We start from the raw sequence: 22,699 nt of genomic DNA, 5'->3' as shown, positions 1-22,699 counted from the left end.
TATAAGTCCTCTGCCCTTGCAGAGGAGAGTCATTATATAGAATTACTAGGAATGGCTGGAAAGAATAGAGTGACTTTCTGTATCGGTTATTATTACAGCGGAGTTGGAGGAGCCTCCGACTGAAGACACTCTGCTGTCTGATCAGCAGGTCAGCCACCTGCAGTGGTTGTGGAGAGAAGAAAATTTGAAACTATTTTTAATTATAGTTAAATTATTTGCTATGTTTTTTTGTTTTTGTTTTTCTTGCACTGATCAGTCACTAACCATAACACTGTGTCCTTACCAGGTGATTCTCTTGACAAGTACACTGCATAAAGGTATGCAACTTTCAATAAATTGGTTTATTGTAGTGAGGAAAGTGGGGGATAAAGTTAAATGAACTTAGTTAGCTCATGGGCCAGACAAAAAGTTGTTTTCATTTCAAATGGCATCATAAATGAGGCATGTACTTTTAACATTGTAGTAGTTAGTTTAATGTTGTAGCATTCTATTCTGCATTTAAGATAATCTCATATTTAATATATTTGTAGGACAACAGCACTGAGTCCCAAAGAGTAACTGTGATCAGAGGCCTCATTCTATACCTTGGTGAAAAGACAGAGGAGTTAATCAAGGACTACCAGGTAAACTCACTTTTCATGAATGCATACTGAAGGATTGTCACATTTATTTCTTGATATATATATATATATATATATATATATATATGACATAACATCATCACATGGCACAGCTGATTGGTTCACTTCTGTATTAGCAGCCAATGAGCTTGCTGCTCAACATTCAAATACTTGGCTTGTGCTTGCTGTAACAGTGCAGTGCTCTTCAGAAACCCTCCACCTTGCCCAGCTCCACCTGTATAGATCATGCTACGAGGTGATTCATGTATGCTATGGGGGTATTTCATATATGTTATATGTGCAGCAGCAGTATTTCTTACATACTCACAGCAGCATGTGTGGATGTATTGGCAGTAGCAAGTCTCAGTACTTGCTCTGCCGCAACAGCAGCGTAGCATCGTGTATGCTATATGGGGGTTATTTCATGTATGTTATATGTACAGCAGCAGTATTTCTTACATACTCACAGCAGCATGTGTGGATGTATTGGCAGTAGCAAGTCTCAGTTCTTGCTCTGCCGCAGCAGCAGCGTAGCAAATCTAATCCGCCAAGACCAAATACATTAACATTGTAATGTACATTACCATGCCAATCCCTCCGAGAGTTGTCATGACAGAAATATTTTTCAATTCACACAAGATAGTTATATTGTTTATAAATGTAGGCAAATCAGTGTAAAAAAATTAAGGTTCACAAATGTATTTCTGATGAGTACACGTTTCTTGGCTTAAATCACAACACCACTCAAAACTACCACAGCAACCATGTAATCCCACCCAGATTCGGACAACACACAGCACATTCTTCAAGTGACTTTTGAGAACAAATTGTACATATAGATCAAAACTACCACAGCAATCACGTAATCCCGCCCAGATTTCTGTTTAGAGGGAGAGCAAAGAGCTATATACCTTCATCATGTTAGCAAAAAAAGTAGGTTTAATTCTCTCTGGTATATTTAACAGGTTTATGATGACAACAGTGCTGCAGCCATTCAAGAGGACCTCACTTCATTTGTACTTCATATTTGTGATCAGCAAAGCCAGGGATGGAGGTCACGAGAAGCAAACTGAAATAGCCATAGAGCTATATACCTTCTTCATATTAGCAAAAAACAGTAGGTTTAATTCTCTCTGGTATATTTAACAGGTTTATGATGACAACAGTGCTGCAGCCATCCAAGAGGACCTCACTTCATTTGTACTCCATCCTTGTGGTCAGCAAAGCCAGGGATGGAGGTCTCGAGAAGCAAACTGAAATAGCCATCGAGGGAGCAGAGGTCCTTTTTGCTATTCCCAATGTAGCACATGCTTGCACCTATGGGCCTTGTTTATGCCTTGGAGCTAAGCTATCCAAAGAAACTGAATTCGGACCATGTTTGTGAGTCTGTTAATGTTCAAGGTGCATTTGAAGGAAAGATGACTGTTAAGAAGTGAGAAACGTGACTCATGGAAAATTTTTTGCACAATGTGAATTTATTTCAATAGAAACTTGGAAATGGAAATTTTGCTTTATAAGAAGATTATATCCACATTGGGATCATGTTTGTGTGCTTCTTGTTTTAAAGTCTTAGAGATGTTACTGTTAAGGACTGAAAACACAATTTTATAGAAAATATTCTGTGCAGTTTTTACTATCAAATGGCAAAAATGTCAGCTTTATGTGATGTAATAACTAGATTTCCATATTTGATGAGTATATATTCTACTGGCATTCCATTGAAAAGTACCAGTGGTGAAATAGTAAATAGTTGTATAAAAATATTTTTTTTTTTTAATGAACTAATTGCATTTATACTTTCAGTAGAAATACTTGCTAATTAGAAAATTTAAGTACATGTAACTTTAAAATACACTAACAAATTTGGAAAAACAAAGTAGACCCCACTTGAAATTTGTAATAGGGAAATAAAAAAATTAAGTTGGATTCAATCAAAAATACACATTAAGTTATGTAGATCACACACACAAAAAAATGACTAAAGAAATACTAAAATTAAGTGTACTTTATGTGCAAATTTTCTTTCAACAGACAGAAAAATTAAGTAGTTTGTACAAAGACTGGTCTTGTTTGATCTACGTAATAAAATTGTGCAAAAAAATTCATCATATTTTTTAAGTAAATCAAGCAGAAATTTTTTATCAGTGTGGATGCAGTACCAAACTTTTCCACTAGATGATAAACAGGGACTCTTGATTTCCATTCATTGTTTGAGTGTTCTGAACTATATATTTCCATAATTTTCTAACTATTTATGAAGTAGACATCCTATTCAGAAATAGTCTGGGCAGTAACTTTAATATATGATTTGAATTCAATCTCTAAAACACATAAAAACATGTATAGAATAAGAGTGTGTTTGGCACCATATCACAAATGGAGAATCTATCTCTATTTATCTATTGTGCTGTCATTACTTAATGAAAAACAGGTACCAAAGATGAAAACTAGAGTCCGAAACCTTTCAAATGATATATAGTTTGTCAAAATTACTTTAGGTTTAGAACAAGACATTATCTCACAGGTGTGGAGAAGTGGCAGTCAAAAGTAGTGGTTAAAAACATTTGTATAAATAATAAATTCAGATATTTATTCTTTGTAATGTGTAAAAAAGTATTGATATTAAAAGTTTATTGATTGTATGTTTTTTTTTTCATATCGTAATTTTTGTGGCATTACATTGAATCCACTATGGGTCAAATGACCCGTACGATACAGGAGGTCACAGTTTTTGAACTGTCCTTGAGGGTTAAAATCACACCTGGTTCTTTTCTGGCACTCTAAGACAATAAGACATTTGGTGTATTTTAAGTTTGGAGACTTGACCTCCAGGTCTTCTGTCTTTTAAATTTCTGTGATTGTCTCTATATTTTCTCTTCTTACAGGAAACCGAGTGAATGAATCATCAACTGTAGTGATAAGTGCAGAGGATCCTGAAGGAGTGAATGAGCTGGAGGGGGCGAGTTCAGTTTAATGCGATAAGATATGCCCACCTGTGACATCATCAACATTTCAGCTCACCCAAAAATAAAAGTTCTATCATCATTTCAGAAACATCACTGACCGTCCAGAGCCATATTCATTGTTAGTTGAGTGGCACTTTTTTATTTTAAAAATTATATATGTTTTCGATTCAGAGTGGAGAGTTGCTAGTCACCAATCACTTCGAAAGCTGAAAGTTGTCCTGTTCAAGTCATTTTATTACAAGTTCAGTTTTAACAATCTTCAAGCATGATTATCACAATTGTGCTCCCTTCGAAGTGCACTCCGAAAACATTTATGCCATTTTGAATGCAGCCTTGGCTTGTAAATAAAAGTTGAGTTTTATTATTTACAAGCAAAAATCTTTGTCACAAGAGAAATGTCACATAACAGTATATTACACAACATATTTTAAGTTATATGTACTGTACATATATGATATGTATGCAACATATATGCAGTGGTTTAAGTAAAAAAAAGTGGTGGTAGTGACAAAAAAAGTGCTATGTGATTGTAAAAGTAATTTATTTACATATTTAAAAAATATTACCCTTTATTTGTATAATTACATCAATGTAATTCTTATTGACAACATACCCAAATAAATGACAAATAATTTCATAAATGTCAGTGTATGACCATATATCTAATTTTTATGAGATTGCATGTCATTGTAAGTGGTTATGTGTTGTGTTTACAGAAGTAGAATAGAATTGTGGAATATCTCAATAATCTTTGTAAAAGAAAACAAATATGCTTCCTTGTTTGCAAAAGTGTTTCGATTAAGTTTGCAGGGGAAAATATAGACCAAGGTAAACATATACTGTACACTTAATGTTTTTTAACACATTATGTCAGAAGAAACAGAAGGAAAATAAATACTAACTAAACATATTATAAATTCATTAATGGAAATCATTCATCAGAAACAGCATCTTAACCATCAGCAGCACCCGCATGACATGCTTCTTCCTGCTCAGGAAGCTGGACATTTTCTCTGATGTTGTGGAGAATTACAGTAACCACAATAACAGAGCAGATTCTGGAGGGGTTTAGATTCAAGCCACCATTGGACTTGCTGATGCAGCGAAAATGCTGTTTCCACGCTCCTCTCCAGAGCATCTCCATCCATGGGCCTCATTGAACCTCTCCTCTGCAATGGTGGCTGGAAATCCACTGCCTCCCAGCAGCCAGCCATCACCAAAGCCACGCTCTTCTGGCAAATTGAAGAACGGACCAACACAAAAGAGTCATGTGTGCTTCCAGGCCATTTTGCCACAATATCAGTTAAAGATTCCTAGGTGATCACACACTACTGGATAACCCTTCCTGCAGATGTACAAAGGCTCATTTACCTAGGGCTGGGCAAAAATACATTTTTCAATTAATCGTCAGAGCTAGATCTTTACGTGTTGTCATCTCGTAATTACGGTAATTATTACGATATGGTGTGAACAGCATCCCTCATCAAACACACCTGAACAACCTAATCAGGGTCTTCAAGATCACGCTCCTTGTAGGCAGGTGAGTTTCATCAGAGTTGGAGTTGCGGCAGGCCTCCTTTGATCTTTAAAAACGCATTTTCAAAAAGCACTTAAAACCCTCTTGACCCACCAATTCAGCGCTTTTTCCAGCTGAGTGTATGTGAGATCGCAGGTCGAGAGGATGACAGCTCGAGTGTGCTGCTCGTTGATTGCTGCTTTATTGTGTCTCTCTGTTTGTTTGAGCACAACAGATGCTGAAGGAACAGCCACAGGTGAGGTCTTTTAACTTCATTACACAGTGCGAAGAAATAGCTAAGTAATAACTTCTATGGGCACATCTCAGAACTTACAAATATACAGTACAGACGTCCAGTGAAAGTTAAACTTTGTATGTTGGTGTAATTTAAATAAGTAGTTAAGTTTAAGTTGTTCTGTTTGTATTTCTACCATTTTATAGGAGAACACAATCACGGAGATGGGCGTTATTAATTGGTGTATTAATTTATTAATGTATTTTTACAGTAGGCATAAATGGACATTTACATTCCCCATAATCCTTTGCCCTGACTCATCACTGATTGCCTCACATCTTTACCTCATCAGTCTCGCCCTATAAAAGCCTGGTTTGATCTCTTATTCTTTGCCAAGTATTGTATGTTTAATGTTACACTGCAATTCCTAGCCCTGCTCTCTGGTTTCCTGTGTCTGCCCGTGGATCACTCTTGGACTGTTTATTCTCGTTGTTTCTTTGCTGCCTGCCCTTGGACTGTTTTCATTCATGGACTGATTTTCGTGTTTTCCGCCTGCCCTGACCTTATGCCCGTTTTCGGATTACTATTTGCTTTGCCCTTACTGTTGTGTTTGCCTGGTGATTGACCCTGCCTGTATAACCAAGATTTTAATAAAGCTGCATATGGATCCTCACTCTGCTGACACCTCGTTACACTATTAGTGTGCGTGTTCTTGTTAATGGAACATTGTGGGGACCAAATGGGGGGGGGGCATATCAGGGAGGCATTCAGTGATCTGGTTTCTGTCACTTTTTTTGTATGACAGAAAAGCCCGGATCGTGTCCAAAAATCCTTGGAGAAGGACTGTGTGTCGAGATGTGTTCTCATGACAGTGACTGTCTGAACAATCAGAAATGCTGCAGCAATGGATGTGGACATCAGTGTATGGCTCCATAGAAAGATATTTGTAATATTAATAACCCCTCCTCCCCCACCCACACACTCACAGTTTTTCTTAAGTATTTTATCATTCTCAATGGCAAAGTACCTGCATTTGGCCCATAGCACCATTTCAAGCACATGGCTTTTCAAAATAAAGATTAATAATACTTGAAATACAACTTGCCATAAAAGTAAAACTTGTGGTTCATGCATTGTGTATTGTGCTGTTTATGAATATGAATGCCGCTAAATTGACAGACTGGGCTGGCCACACACTAGAATAGCAGTGAGGCCTGGTCTATGTCTCAAACCAAGTGTGTGCTGATAACTTTTCCCATGATGATCAGTATCCTGCCAGACAGAAGTGTTGCCCAACCACCTGTGGCCATGCATGCAGCTAACCGTGCCGAATGAACCATCAGGGAAAAAGTCCTCCATTTTGTTTTTTGCATACCATACTTGAGGTCTTTTACATTCACCAAATAAATGCCATAGTTTAGCAAAATTTCTGTGTGGTGTTGAAGCCTTGAACTGAAGTACAAAGCTACCAGAAATGAAACCAATAACACACTAATGTGAGAGAAATGTAGTATTTTGTGTTAGTCTTGGTTAAGTATAGTTTTAAAAATGTCAGTATTTAGCCAGTCTAAATACATCTCTAAAGACTCCAGATTTGGTGAATAATTTTCAAATCTAGTACTGATGACTAATGTATAATAACTGATAATTTCGACTCATCCCTTTTCTTAAAATATGGTTTAAAGACTAATTGTTAATGCACAACTAATCTTATGATCCGCTACGACTTTAAATATTCATTGAAATTGGATTTAGAATAAACTACCAATGGAGTCAGATTATAAATTGGAAGACTAAATTAAGTGAGAAGCAGCAGACCAGACACATGCAGAATCTTTCACCCCACGCCTTTGGATTCTGTCGTTGGGCCAGTGGGTGGTCCTTACAATGGTCTGGCTTGAATATAAAGACCGATTTCTCATGTATATTTAAAGTGACAGCCCCCTCTCTTCCCCTCCCAAAATGTTAGTATCATTCCAAACAAGACTTCTGTAGGAAAAACTAAAGATATTTTGTTCAAATATCAAGTAACTTCAAAAAGTTTTGAAAGCAACGGTAAAGTATACCATCTAAATGACATCAATCTATAAGCATCAGATATTGCTTCTTGAAATCTCTATCAAAATAAGAGATTTGGAAAATACTCCGTTTATGTTTAGGATGGACATTCAGTGAGGTTTGAGACTCACAAAATTTGGAAACCGGAAAGAGGACATTTTAATTGTAAGAATGTGTCTCAGATATTGTTCATTAATATCTGAATAGAATAGGGAAACATGAAACTGGAAATTGTGACAAATGTGGACAATTCACAATGCTAATAGCCTTTTGTGAGTGTTATTTTTAAGGGTGCAACGGAAACGGGCCATTCTATACCATTTGTGTTGCTAATTATTATTTGTTTAGGGCAATTATGTATACAGCCATGTGTTTAATTTAATAGATTGATCCGAATCATATTATGTGCAGATACAGTCAATAAATGGCCAATGAATTAAACAATCTGTTAAAAATTAGATATGCACATACAGGAAATTAGTACTAATACAGGTTTTATTTTGGGGAACTAAACCTTCTGCTTAGTTCATACTGTTGGTCTGATTTGACTCCATGGGTCTTATCGAAATATCCGGCCTCTTCTGTCCTGTTCAGCTCACTTCTTGTAGATCTGATGTCATAAACCAGTGCTGCAACAGCAGCCACGCCCACCAGAGCAGAGAGAGCCAATCGAATTACAGTTTCAGTAAAACCACAATGTTGAATGCAGACTGGGAAAACAAAAACAAACGGAGTCAAAATAATGCATTTAGCTGTCTTCCAAGTAGACTTATAGGTGCCAGTTTTGTGGGTTATCATTAGCAGCTCAAGCATTTGTTGAGAAGGCAGAACATCCACAAGCTTTACTGTGTTTTCATGCACATTTTCATTGTTTGGCCAAATAACATTAGCTAGAACTGTTTAATATAAATAGCCTAAGAGCTTTACTCTTGTCCATTTAGCTCGGCTCTAATAGAAACCTGTGTGATTATGTGATTCTTTCTGCATCGAGTGCTAAAATTTTCTTGAGCAATATGGTGCACCTAACAAACAAATAGGTCTGACATGCGGTCTTCACTTCTCTGTTGCTGATCAGTTCTCTCTTCCTGTAAACTCAAAGAATATGCAAGAAGAAAATGAACCCCACCCTCATGTCTTTAATGCAATGTAAGACACTTTGGATAAAAGTATCTGCCATAGGCATAAATGTAAATGTTCAAACTTTTATTAATTTGTTTATGTGGTTGATTATATAAGGCACCAAGCAGCAGTAACAAATTAACCCCATGTTTGGCCACAACTGGATCAGTGTGGCTTATTGAGTTTCAACAACAACAACAAAAAAAGAGACTGACAACACATGTTCTGCTGTGTAAATAATTGCTCATATCACCTGACGTACCTGAACTCGGCTGATAGAGCTCAGTAATGTTTGCATCCTCAGTGTGATTGACGATTGAATTGTTGACCGCAGAGCAGGACAACACATAGTTTGAGCTTGACGATCTTTCTGATGGTGAAGAACTGTGTGGAGCCGCTGATAATGACAGATTTTACTGTGGCATCATATCTTAAACGTTCATAGGGGTTTAATTTTTAAATGGAATTAAAGTCATTGTTATAAAAAGGTGAATGTGAAGAATATTGCAAATAATAGTAAAGAACCTATGACAAAGATATAACTCAAACAAATGGGCAAATTATGCTGTAATTCTTTTACTCACCACAGACTGTAACATTGAAATTTATGTAGCTGGTCTCTCTGCTGACAGTTGCTAGCTGATAAAGTCCAGAGTCTGTGGTGCTGGTGTTTGTGATGGTCAGAGATCCGGTTTGTTCCAGCTTTAATCTGTCTCTGAATCTCCCATCAGCATCGTATGTTGAGTTGGTTTGCGTGAGTCTGTTAATTTCAGCTATTCGAGTGCTTCCGAACATCCACTGTATTAGCAGATATTTCTGTATTTCATTTACCTCAGTGTGTAGAGTGAACGAATCTCCCTCCATCACTGATATGGTCTTCACTTCATCTGTCACATCTAGAGAACAAACAGAAACATGTTTTCTCACAAATACATAATGCTGGTTACTAATGACCAAACTATATTTCTCTAACCCATAATTGTGATTTGGTCCCAAGCCATTATACATTATTGTGTACAATAAATATCTGATTTAAACATGTCACTGTTGAATCAATGGGAGAGAGAGAAAAAAAACTCCATTAAGGGAGCTTGTGCTGAACAAAACTGAAAAAACACTGAGCATTATTGAACTTATTTGTTCCTCCCAGGTGATGTTTCTTCTGCACCAATTTTCACGTGCAAACAGAAGTGAAACAAAGCATGATCTGGATCAGTTTTAATCTTACTCAGCTAACATGTTAAAGATTGGCTCATAGAAGTTCATACAGTTTTATACACGTTAAAAATGCGTGAAATATTATAACACTGATTAGAATTTGTGTCACTCATGATCAATGTTTTAAAACTAAATAATCAATTTTGGTTTTACACATTATTTTAAATAAATTACTCAACAGGCACACTCATTACATTTGTTTGAGGAAAAAAATCCTTACCAAGTCCAAACAGAAGCTTATTATTATCAATATTAATATTACTCTGTGCTAACTTACCAACCAGACACCACAAACTCATCGTGAACAAAGCAAAAGCATAAATCATATTCCCTCCCTGGCCGTTCGCCCACCACTCTGTAAATGTCCTGCAATGTCTGAAAACAAGCGGCGCAGACTGCTGAGCCAAATGGATCAAATGGGTGGAGCTTTCCCTGTTTATGTTAATTGTGGGCGGAGCTCTGTCTACACTTGCATATATGCGGGCACGCCCATCGGGAGCTGTTGTCTCTCTCTTCACAGCAAGCTACTGTTCTGTTCACCTCTAACTTATCTTTCAAGGATAAATTTACTGGGTCCTCATTAAACGTCATTAACATATTCAAGAAAAGCCGTGATTCTCAGTTGCTGTAAAGGCTCTCTGTTAGATGTTAGTGAATTTGTAAGATATCCGCACTTGTAGCCGGTTTGGGTGAAGAAAACTAATCTCCATTGTTTATCTTTGTTACATTTGGAATCTACACAACCTTATACAAATATGCAGAGGATGTTATTGCTGTCTCTTTTCGTATTACTCGTGGACGGTAAGTGGATTTTTGTTTTAGAAGTTTAATTATTATAATTTTTTTAGACATCAGCTGCGACAAGTGCATTGTAAAATGTCTTCCAATCCCACCTAAATCAGTCGCCGTCGACTTCTGTTGGAAACGTCTGTAGTGCACAGATGCAGGGGACAAGTGGCTTTACGAAATTGCTGTCCGGCGGCACTTAGCCTACATCGGACCGAAAAGGAACGTTCGCTTCTGCGATTAAAGGGGAGGCAGTTCTTAAAAATGAAACATTTTAAGAAATGTTTTTGGTCATAGTCTTAATTGCATAATGTTACATCTCACCTCGGTGGATATCATGTCATCATCTCACCGAACTAACCCATAGGGTGAATTGTAACATTTCACTTCTTGTGTTTGAAATGAAAACATGCATTTTATGTTTGTGCTGCAAAGATAACAGCTATGCCATTTAATAGCAGAGATTTGTAATCACATTTTGAATGCATTAAAGGAACTCCAAGATACAGACAGAAATGTCAAAAATGTTACAACCATCCAGTGTAAACAAGCCATCATAAAGGAATTCTCAGACCCAGAGTCTGAACATGGACTGCTGAACATGGACTGCAAAACAACCCAATTGCTGGGTTTGTCCCTATTTTACCCAGCACTGGGTTGTATTTAACCCAGCATTTTTTAGAGTGTAGCATTATAGTTGCAAGATACAGAAGAATAAGAACAGAGTTGCACGCTATACGTCAAGAGCGGGTCTGTTCAAAATTACACTTGCATTGCTTTAAAAAAAAAAAATTATAGTACGTTTCATTTTATTATTATTATTATTATATTTATTATTATTATTGTTGTTATTATTATTATTATTATTATTATTATTCACGATAATGCCGTATCTGTCTCGCACAGTTTTCGGTTGAATCTGTTTACTGAGGTGTGGTATCAGATTAATCTATATGTAATTGTTAATTTATGTTCTTCAGGTGTGTTTGATGCAGAAACAGATTTCTGCGATTAAAGGGGAGGCAGTTCTTAAAAATGAAACATTTTAAGAAATGTTTTTGGTCATAGTCTTAATTGCATAATGTTACATCTCACCTCGGTGGATATCATGTCATCATCTCACCGAACTAACCCATAGGGTGAATTGTAACATTTCACTTCTTGTGTTTGAAATGAAAACATGCATTTTATGTTTGTGCTGCAAAGATAACAGCTATGCCATTTAATAGCAGAGATTTGTAATCACATTTTGAATGCATTAAAGGAACTCCAAGATACAGACAGAAATGTCAAAAATGTTACAACCATCCCGCTCTCCTAGCATTAAGACAGTGGTTTCAGAAGACAGACATTACTGACGATGCATAGTCTACAGGCAAAATGGGGTGCCACCCAAAGTTTCCCAAATTGCTAAATTTCATTCACTACTTTGATGCTGATTGGCTTTTAATTCATGACACATAGTAATGTTGAATATCAAGAAAATACACTCTAAAAAATGCTGGGTTAAATACAACCCAGTGCTGGGTAAAATAGGGACAAACCCAGCAATTGGGCTGTTTTGATTATTATTATTATTATTATTATTCACGATAATGCCGTATCTGTCTCGCACAGTTTTCGGTTGAATCTGTTTACTGAGATGGTATCAGATTACGTGTGGTATCAGATTAATCTATATGTAATTGTTAATTTATGTTCTTCAGGTGTGTTTGATGCAGAAACAGATATAACGATGTCAGTGATTGAAGGAGATTCTGTCACTCTACACACTAATCTTACTGAAATACTGAACGATGATACGTTACTGTGGGTGTTTGGACCTAAAGGCTTTGTCATATCCCAAATAACGAGAAAAAAAGACCTGACCTCTTTTTTCGTCACCGATGATGTGGGATTCAGAGACAGATTGCAAGTGGACCAAATAACCGGCTCTCTCACCATCAGAAACACCAGAATCAGACACTCTGGACAATATAAACTAACCGTCTCTAGAGAAAAGACTACGACTAAGACATTTAATGTTACTGTAATTGGTGAGTAGGCTATCTCAAGGATATCTTTTTAATTCAATAAAATAGTGAGGTTGTTTCGGCTTTCATTATTTCACACTGTACGGTTTGAACCACGCTATAAAACTTTACGGGTGCGGTCACATTAGCGGAAATTTTAGGGAAATTACACAAGGAATTTTTATTTTATTTTTAATATATAAAATAAAATATACGCCATTTTTAATAGCGTTGAGAATTATGAAGCAATGCTTCCACTGCTTTCTGTTGGTCAGAACGGCAAATTCGCAAGACCAACTTGAAGTAAGTTATTTGGGCAAAATTCCTGATCATGAGAATTGGATTGATTGGATGTCGCCTGCAAAATTTTCTGATCTGATTTGTTTTCCAGGTGTGGTTGGTGAGACGGGTGGAGTGAAGTCAGTATCAGTGCTGGAGGGAGATTCTGTCACTCTACAAAATTATGTTACTGAAATACAAAGAGACGATCTGATAGTGTGGAGGTTTGGAGATAAAGGTGTCCTCCTGGCTAAAATCGACGTGGAAACTAACGAGACTTCATTAAATGATGCTGATGAGAGATTCAAAGACAGACTGCAGCTGGATCAGACTGGGTCTCTGATCATCAAGAACACCAGAACTGAACACACTGGACTTTATGAAGTACAGATCAGAGGCCGTGAGAGCTCGCAGCAATTCCTGGTTTCTGTCAGTGGTGAGTCTTTTTAGAGCATGTCTTTAAAAGACTAGTTTGGTCAGCACCTTAAAACAGATACTTGTTTGTGTTTGATAATTTATTTAACTATTTAAATGGCTAAAGTATAAATATTAGATGAGAAACTTAAATAAAAGATTTTGACTAAAATAATTAATGTAGAAAAAAGTTTTTCTCAGAAATTGTTAGTAAATTTCACAAACAATTACAAAGAAAGTGCATACTACATTACTTTAAATGAATTAAATGTGATATTTTGAACATAATATTTCCATTTCATTGTAAAGACCAAAGGACCTCACTTCTAACTTTTGTTTTTAAGATTTTCTGCTTTGGTCAGCTACACTCTAAAAAATGCTGGGTTGTTTCAACCCAACTTTGGGTCAAATATGGACTAACCCTACTTTTGGGTTAAAAATTTTATGTAAAATTTTAACCCAACGGTTGGGTTAGTCCATATTTGACCCAAAGTTGGGTTGAAACAACCCAGCATTTTTAGAGTGTACCTTTAATACCTCAATCACTGTCTCTCTTCAGCTCTTCCTGATCTGGGTCTGTCTCCGGGTGTTATAGTTGGGATATCTGCTGCTGTTCTGCTGTTTTTGACTGCAGTTGTAGCTGTTGTTGTGAATTACTATCGCGGCAAGATCTCTGAACTAAAAAAGCAAGTGGGTGAGTATTACAGCTGATAAAAGACAAAAAACAATGAGTGTTATTATAAGCTATTGTCAAAGTGGTTGCACTATAAGTAGGCTACTGCACGAAGATGAATAATCCAAAGGAACAGTCTTTAATTCAACACTCAGGAAAATGAATCACACAACACCTTAACATTATTGTCACAGACAGGACAAAGGAAATCAGAAACACAAGGAGTATATATACAAGACCAAACAAGGAACTATTGAGTTAATTGACCGTTTGCAGGGAGCTTGACTGACAGGCAATCTGACCAATCAGAACGCGGATATTATGTGCCGCCTTTGCTATCCGTCATCTTGTCCGACAGCTACAGCCGGACTCCATAAATCCATGTTAAAACGGGGTAAAAAAAAGATCGACTGAATTTAAACTTTTTCAATATAACTAAATATAAAAATGTGCAGAGGGTTAAGCTGTGCTGTTGTTGGCTGCCACAGTAACGACAATAAGCTAAGAAATTCCTTTAAAGTACTTGTTTTGCATACCAGAAAATCTATCGTGTCCGGCGCTGTATGCATGGTATGCATGGCCCCTCTAAAACCAGCCTTATGACCAGCTAAGACCAGGCTGGTTGACCAGCTAAACCAGCCAACCAGCTTAGGCTGGTTTTAGCTGTTTTTTTTTCAGCAGGGCTGTTTTCAATGCAGCCAACGTTGCATGTCATCTTCCCACTCATTAAACTACAACATGTCATTTACTGCAAAAACACAGTCATTGTGACACTGTAAAGTGATGAAACTATGGTGCCATGTGCTTTTTAAAACATTTTCATAGGTTTCACGTTATTGGCTAGGAAAATATGTAAATACGCATGCCCAGTATACGGCAGCTGTATCCCTTCTAGCCTTAACCACAAATCAGACAGGAGAGTAGATTAACTTCGGTGGATTTAAAGGGGTCATATGTTGCTGCTAAAAAGAACATTATTTTGTGTATTTGGTGTAATGAAAGACTTATACTGTCTTTTTACGCGTTGTATCGTGCCGCGTAAACATAAAACCATGTCTGCTTTTGTGATCGGAGAAATGACAAACAACAAGAGCTACTCTGCACTGCTCAAAACTCGTGTTTTATTCATCATTGGCAAATTCTTTAAATAAAAAAAACGTACTTACAGTCTGTGAGTCAGAACAGCCGGCATTGTAGGCTACTCTACCAGGATCAGGAAACAGTCCTCCATAAAATGTGCTGCAGACATCTGAATATTTGAGTTAAACTTGGGTTATGCTTTCAAATTTCATGTCATTTGTATGTAATTTCACAGTATGTTTAGCCTACCTCCTAAATTACTACACTACTTGTGCAGTCACAATTCTATAATGATACAATTTACTCAGGCTTTTTTTTTTGTATGCCATTAAAATTATTTTTAGAATAACTGTACATAAATATGTTAAGCAAAACAAATGTGATTATTTCTGAGAACTTTTTAACTGCAGGCAGACATTACGGTACAGTACAAATATTTTGAGTTTCCCTTATTCTGTCCCTTATTTTCTTATAAAGAATCACAATTCCCCCTAATTTTCCATTTCTGAAGTTAGCAACCCTAATGATGGCGTAATTATCTTTTGACTCCCCCGATAGCGGCACCTTGCTAAAGAAAAAATAAAAATAAAAATAAAAAAGTCAGTTTTCAGGGATTACAAGGCTGTAGAGAACAGTGCACTATTGCAGACTTATATGAGGATTTAATTACATTAGGATTTAATTATTAATTATTTTTAATTAATTATTATTCATTATTTTATTATAAATTATTTTAATAGGCCTTTAGTCAGTCGTGAACTAAAGTGGGCCGGTGTTCTGTCGATTTGTGCTACCCTGTCAAGATTTTGCTACCTCCCATTAAAACAGTAGGTAGTACAATTCGACAATGAAAAATGCTACCTGTCAAATTATGGCTTATTAATTTCTACACCTACCACAACCCTAAACCTACCCTTACAGTAGTGTAAATACAGTAATTATGTGTTATATTCGCGGTTGTGGCTAGAAGGGATACAGCTACAGGAAACCAACAATAAATAATTTTTTTCTACCTATTAGATTGTGTTTTATTAATGTATACACCTACCCCAACCCTAAACCTACCCTTACAGTAATGCAGATACATTAAATATTGTTGTTCAGCATGAGAAAAAGGACGCAATATTGATGTGCCCATGCGCAGTAAGCCCTGGTAGGAAAATCTGATGGGTAGGATCAAATCTCAAGACACCGTTCTAAAGGCATTGAAGGGGTCATATGATGTTGCTTAAAAGAACATTATTTTGTGTATTTGGTGTATTGCAATGTGTTTAAGAGGTTTAATTAAAAAAACACATTTTCCATATAATGTACATTATTGTTCCTCTATGCCCTGCTTGTTAGCAATGTTATTTGTGTTTATGTTCAAGTTAGTTCGGGTGGGTTTGGTTCATTTACTGCCTTGTTATAAAAAGTGTGGCTGTCACCGTCATGGAGAGAGATGTGTAGGGGAGACACTTGGCGATATGGCCTTGCTTGTGTACGTACTTATTTTGTGTTTAGAATAAAAGGAGGAAGATGACAGTACTGTCTCTTACTGATTTGTTGTGTCTGTGCTAGTGTTCACAAAGACACTCAGGGTCGTGCGGTGTATGGGACTCGAGCGTTCGCACTCTCCAATAACCAAATTAAAAGTCTCATGTGTAGATGCAAGCAACTTGTTAGCAATTAGCTTAGCTCCAGTTAGCCCAACGTTCTAATATATACATATTTGTGTAAACATTTTACATTTATTTAGGTAAGATGCATTTGTGTGAGCATTTGGGGAAATATTTATGCTTTTACTTGTGTATTTATGAATTGTGTTTTGAATTTACGAATCGGATTTTGTAAATGTAAATTGTGCTGTGAATTTATGAATTTTGTTTTGCAAATGTGTTATTTTTGAGGCCGATCTGGCTCCATAATAATCTGGCAGGGGTGCAGATTTCGGCACAACACCGGCCCTGCTTGAATTTCTCTTAAAATGACAAAATTTGAAATTGTTTAAAACACTCTCAGTCCACATGTTTTCAAACGTTTTCCAATAGTTTCTCATCCACACTGAAACGTCAGAATATGTTAAATTTGCTTTACTCCGCATGCCTAAAGCATCAAAAAAGCTGAGAGCTCATTTTATTTAGGAAAATATCTCATCATTCACTGACGCGTCCAGTTTGCACTCATTCACGATTGTATGGCTAGTCTAAAATGCAAATGCCCTCTTGTTTTGCGCAAACAGCAATTGCAAGTAGCTAAATGTTCTGTCATTATTGCAGGACTGTGATATGTAGAGTGTACTGTACAATGTAACATATCTGTAGCAATAATGTGAAAGTGAATAGCACAGAACAGTCACAATACCGGTTTAAAGATATCTATTGGTACAATATGTGTCACATTACAAGACATGTGCTATCGTTTTCAAAGGCGTCCGTTTTCACAGTCCACACTACAATGCTAAAATTTAATTAAAATTTACTAAAATTTATTTACTTTGGTGAGCGTTTTAAAAAATCTCCACTTTCCTTGACAAAAATGCTGTCAAAGTGTGGACAGAAGGCTAAAACGAAGAGAAAATATAAATTTTCAAACAAAAACGTATTAGTGTGGACAAGGAATATACTGTCAGTTTTACAACACGTTAAGATCTAGGTTTGATAACACTAATGCTTCAGATCAATGCAGGAGTCCATTACTTACTATTGTAATTAGATTATTTTACCCAAACATTTACTTTCTTACACTGCTCTTTTTGTACATGCTCACACTTGTTTAATGTGCTTGGCATTTACACATTCAAAAAAGGGTTAAACAGTATAAGTGCACCAAATTTAAGCTTGATCTCATGAACACATTTCTATGTCCAGCTGTGACAGTTGAAGAAAAGTCAGTGGCAGACGGAGATTCTGTCACTTTAGAGACTGATACTGAGCTACAGAAAGATGATAAAATACAGTGGTGCTATAAAGAAGACAACAATCTCATTGCTGAAATAAGTGGAGCGACCAGTAAAAAAACATATGATGGTTTTGATGAGATATTCAGAAGCAAACTGGTGCTGGTTGAGAAGACTGGAGATCTCAACATCAATAACATCAGAAGAATTCACTCTGGACTCTATAAACTACAGATCAGCCGCAAAAACAAAAGAACCGAATACAAGAATTTCATTGTTACTGTCAAAGGTGAGTAGATCAATGATCTAGATGATTTAGATCAATAATTTAGAACAACAGTTTAGATGATCTCAACTTCAACAAATTCTCAAAGTGCAATGTAATTTTAATTACTTTTTGATATTTGTTTACTTTAATTTTAATGCTATGTTAGCTTATTATTGGTCGGAAGATTTGGCATGTTTCATTCCAAAGCTTTAACACTAAATTCATCCTGTTGAAACTGGACATTGCATTTTCATGGAAATGGTCTTTTAAAACCTTTAGCAGGCTGAATTTTTGTGATATCACCTTCAAATTTAGAACACAACTTTGTAAGTGTCCACATTATTTTGTGAAAATATATTTTGTATTCTGTACTAAAATGTTTATTATAAAATGGATAGTTCCGGTCCTTGATTCTGATTGGTTGAGCCGCATTCGAAGCTGTTGTAAATTACACTACAAACATACACCTTTGTTTATGTCTGTGTGTTGTTCGGCAACCACTTTGTTGCAACCACAACCATTTCTGAGGAACTATATTGTTTGGCGGAAGAATATATATATATATTTTTTTTTTTTTATTAATAGAATTACATTTTATTTGCTTTGTTTTATTTTGTGAAACATTGCTACATATATGGAATAACCGTTTTTAAAAGCAATAAGCCTCGTGAAGCCGTGGTTTACAGTGAATTTATAACAGCTAAGGGGGTTTTAGGCACTCCACTTCGCGTCGCGCCTAACAATGCCCCTTAACTGTTATAAATTCACTGTAAACCACGGCTTCACAGGGCTTATTGCTTTAGTTCAGTACATTTGTTTTTCAATAAAGACAAACCTCTATAAGTTTTAAACACTTTCTCTTTTTTTCGAAGGGGGAAAAATCATTACAATTACAAGAAAATGCATGCTGGTGAATCATATTCAAAATAGTTTGTGGTTTGAAATGCTGATTTTTTTTGGATAGAAATCCATCATGTCAAATACTACAGCCTATCCCAGTTTTACTTTATGATTTGTGATTATAAATTATGGTAATATCTTCCTAGATAGATGAGATTAATTAATGGCTAACTAAATGTCTGTCTCGTTAAGTCTCATAAAACAACATGGAAAGGAAGTTATGTACAAACTAGGGCTGGTAAGCGATTACAATTTTTAATCTAATTACATGATGCGCAATTAATTAATCTAATTAATCGCTAATTAATCGCACATCAAATCTGGCTGATAAATTACTCCCAAAAGATAATTTAAAGACATGGTTGTGTAAAGCATCAAACAGACACTACAAAAAGTAGCTTCAGAAAGAAATATTTTGTTTGATTCAACATAAAAAAAATTTGGAGCATGAGGGTGAGTAAATGATGACAACATTTTCATTTTTGGGTGGGTGAACTATACTTTTAATAATTTATTATTATTATAATTATTATTATTATTACTATAGAAATATGAAATTATTTCATTAATGAAATGATTCTCTAAATAATAAACTAAAACTGCCAGTAGGTGGTGGTAAATCCCGTAAAAGCTTCGTTCGTCTTCGGAACACAATTTAAGATATTTTGGATGAAAACCGGGAGGCTTGTGACTGTCCCATTGACTGACTGTAAATTACACTGTCAAGGTCCAGAAAAGTATGACAGACATCGTCAGAATAGTCCATCTGCCATCAGTGGTTCAACCGTAACGTTATGAAGCGACGAGAATACTTTTTGTTACCGAATACTTTATTCAACAATTTGTCTCCTCTGTCTCTCCGCATCACCTAGCGCCATTTTGGAGAATATGAGCTGAAGGCAAACTGCGTACGCTATTCTGTGTCAGCCGTGTCACAAGTATATGTTTTCTACGTGTATTTACGCTTTGATTTGAATGAAAACAGCGCATCCGTGCAGCGCGGCTGACACAGAAGAGCGTACGCTGCTTGTGTTCAGCGGATACATAACGTTACGGTTGAACCACTGATGGCAGATGGACTATTCTGACGATGTATTTCATACTTTTCTGGACCTTACAGTGTAATTACTTCGGCAGTCAATGGGACAGCCACAAGCCTCCCGGTTTTCATCCAAAATATCTTAAATTGTGTTCCGAAGACGAACTAAACTTTTACGGGTTTGGAACGACATGGTGATTAATGACAACATTTTCATTTTGGGGTGGAGTATCTCTTTAATGATTAAGTCATCAAGTCATTTATTCATTCATTTGATTCCTTCAAATGGCTGATTCATTCAGGAGTGTAGTAAATGGTTCTCTTTATGAATGGTCCCTTGAACTATTAGGCTTGTTCGACTTGAAGCCGATCATCACCATCAGATCGATGGTGTATGACATCAAAGTACCGCGAGAGCGATTAGAGAGCACACGATTCTGCATTCTTTTGAATCGCTCTCGCGGGACTTTGATGTCATACACCGATCGATCTGTGCAGCGCCGCTTCAAATGCAATGCGCCTAATGATTCACCCAATTCGTTCAAAACGTGGATTAAGAAATGAAATGCAGCTGCGTGTTGCTCGGAGACGAACAGTTCTGCTTTGTCTTTATATTTTCGTTGGCAAAATTTAGCAAAACAGACAACATTGTGTCTAAAATAACTCAATATAAACTCATTTATTGAACCTGTTGTGTAAGATCAGTATCACATTTGCACTCGTGTGATATTGCACTTATTGCTCGTGCAATATTGCTTAACTAGGCTATATGATGTAAATATGAGACAAAATCTCAAACAGGGTCATTTTTGCTCCATATCTTGAATTTTAGGGACATTTTAACTACGTTCTCTAGGCTCCATCATGCAGTGAGTTGTTGCCCTGCATCATACTTGTAATCAATCAACTGTATAAAATGTCAGATGACCCACATAGGTTTGGGGCGGGGCAAGTGCGTTAATTGCGTTAATAATTTTAACGCGTTATTTTTCACCGTAATTAATTACGGCGTTAAATTACCAGCCCTAGTACAAACATTCCAAACTAGATTAGAATGTCATCTAAATGTACGCATATATGTGATATTGAAAATCTAAATTAATTCACATTTTTTTGTCTTCTGTATTTCTGTTTCTCTGTGTTGCTTTGACATACAGTGAGGACAGAGCCCGTGAAGTCTGGAGAATTTGTGACTTTAAATATTGACACTGAAATACAAAGCGATGATCTGATACTGTGGACATTTGGAGCTAAAAATTGTCTCGTTGTTAAAGTTGATTCAGGAACAACTACTATTAGTGAGAATTTCAGAGGCAGACTGCAGCTGGATCATCAGACTGGATCTCTGACCATTAGAAACACCATAACCACAGACTCTGGAGTTTATAAACTACAAATCATCAACAGCGAACAGACCACATTCAGGAGATTTGACGTGACTGTCACTGGTGAGTAGAACATAATTTATTATAAAAAACAATATACCGTTTTTATTTACGCAACAGTTCCATTCTTTAATCTGATTGGTTGGCAGTGTTCCAAGAATATGTTCGGCTTGTCTGTTTTTACCTTTTTTTTTTCAGCTGTTAATTCAAGTTGTTTTCAAGTTTTTTCAATTAAAATAATACATATAGATGTAAATGCAGCAAAACTCTTTCTTTCTTTTTAGTTCATTTGATTGACTTTATATTTTCTTTCAGATTCCACAGGAAAACAAGTGAATGAACCAGAGACTGTTGAGATGTCACTGTTGAATAGAGAAGATGTGCATGAAGTGAATGAGTGATGAAATAAGACACGCCCACCAGCGTCAATCACTGTGACATCATCACAACAGCATGTTTGAACCAGTGTGTTGTTGAGCTGTTAAACTCATGTAAACCCTTGTTTGGTTTTAGATGAAGAGGGAAACATGTTTATGAACTTTTACAACTGGATACAGATCATCCCAATTACTTTATTAAATTGTATTATACTTTATAAAACTACAGAAGAACTTATGAAGAACTACTCAATAGCAGAGAGACACAAGCCTCAAAATTAACCACATACTGTCCACATGCTTGAAGTGCATTTGTATTGTTGTCTGTAGAGAAGCAGGAAGTGTGACACCTTTAAATGATCTGTGGTGCTACAATTACCAAACATCAGCATTGGGAAAGCTGTGATAACAAACCTAGATAAATTTGAACACTGAACAATATGACACTCCAAACTCTAAGTTGATTTTGACCGTTTCAGGAGTGTTTTATCTTGTACATTAGACTGCGAGACAATGAGAGTGTCTTTTTTTCATCACAAGGATCAGTTTTCGCAGTGATGCCATAGAAGTACAATTTTTAATCGCCCAAAGAATTTATCAGTGAAAAGTTTTTTAAAGAATTATTTTTTCTTAGTGTAAAGAACATTTTTACATTTTTATCTACTCAAAAATATATATATAATATGTACTGTTTATATACATACTGTTACTGTTTTATCTTATGTAGTGTGCTGTGTTGCCTTATAAAATAGTAAAATAAGAGAATGTAGACTAATGTATTGGTACAATATTGTGAAGAAGTAATTTTCCATTGCATGTGTTTTTGTATAATATTACGTGATAAAAATACATTTAATATCTTCAATGATTTACTCT

At 36.1% G+C, this 22,699-nt stretch overlaps 2 protein-coding genes across 3 annotated transcripts in view; one reads left to right on the top strand and one right to left on the bottom strand.

The window, feature by feature from the left end:
• Positions 1–10,076, bottom strand: part of LOC107740733 (uncharacterized) — a 51,973-nt gene extending 41,897 nt beyond the window's left edge. Inside the window, exons 1-4 of the mRNA XM_016553244.1 lie at positions 10,010–10,076; positions 9,095–9,410; positions 8,777–8,880; positions 4,813–4,818 (exon numbers count right to left, since the gene is read on the bottom strand). Of these exons, the coding sequence (XP_016408730.1) occupies positions 4,813–4,818; positions 8,777–8,880; positions 9,095–9,410; positions 10,010–10,058 (475 nt within the window). The 5' untranslated portion in view covers positions 10,059–10,076. The remainder of the gene's footprint in view (positions 1–4,812; positions 4,819–8,776; positions 8,881–9,094; positions 9,411–10,009) is intronic.
• Positions 10,077–10,250: 174 nt separating this feature from the next.
• Positions 10,251–22,408, top strand: LOC107740633 (uncharacterized). 2 transcript variants are annotated; one of them, XM_016553127.1, is made up of 7 exons: positions 10,251–10,533; positions 12,225–12,554; positions 12,922–13,245; positions 13,783–13,917; positions 17,826–18,143; positions 21,336–21,509; positions 21,762–22,408. In XM_016553127.1, the coding sequence occupies exons 1-7, from the start codon at positions 10,488–10,490 to the stop codon at positions 21,845–21,847; spliced, it is 1,413 nt and encodes a 470-aa protein (XP_016408613.1). In that variant the 5' UTR covers positions 10,251–10,487; the 3' UTR covers positions 21,848–22,408. The 2 variants fall into 2 exon arrangements, with proteins under 2 accessions (XP_016408613.1, XP_016408604.1); XM_016553118.1 differs by having other exon boundaries at positions 21,219–21,509.
• The last annotated feature ends 291 nt before the right edge of the window (positions 22,409–22,699 follow it).

This window comes from Sinocyclocheilus rhinocerous, unplaced genomic scaffold (assembly GCF_001515625.1).
Source record: "Sinocyclocheilus rhinocerous isolate Xijiao unplaced genomic scaffold, SAMN03320098_v1.1 scaffold3296, whole genome shotgun sequence".
In the NCBI taxonomy this organism is placed as follows: domain Eukaryota; kingdom Metazoa; phylum Chordata; class Actinopteri; order Cypriniformes; family Cyprinidae; genus Sinocyclocheilus; species Sinocyclocheilus rhinocerous.
The sequence above is the reverse complement of the archived record's forward strand: the minus strand, read 5'-3'. Positions and strand labels throughout refer to the sequence as shown.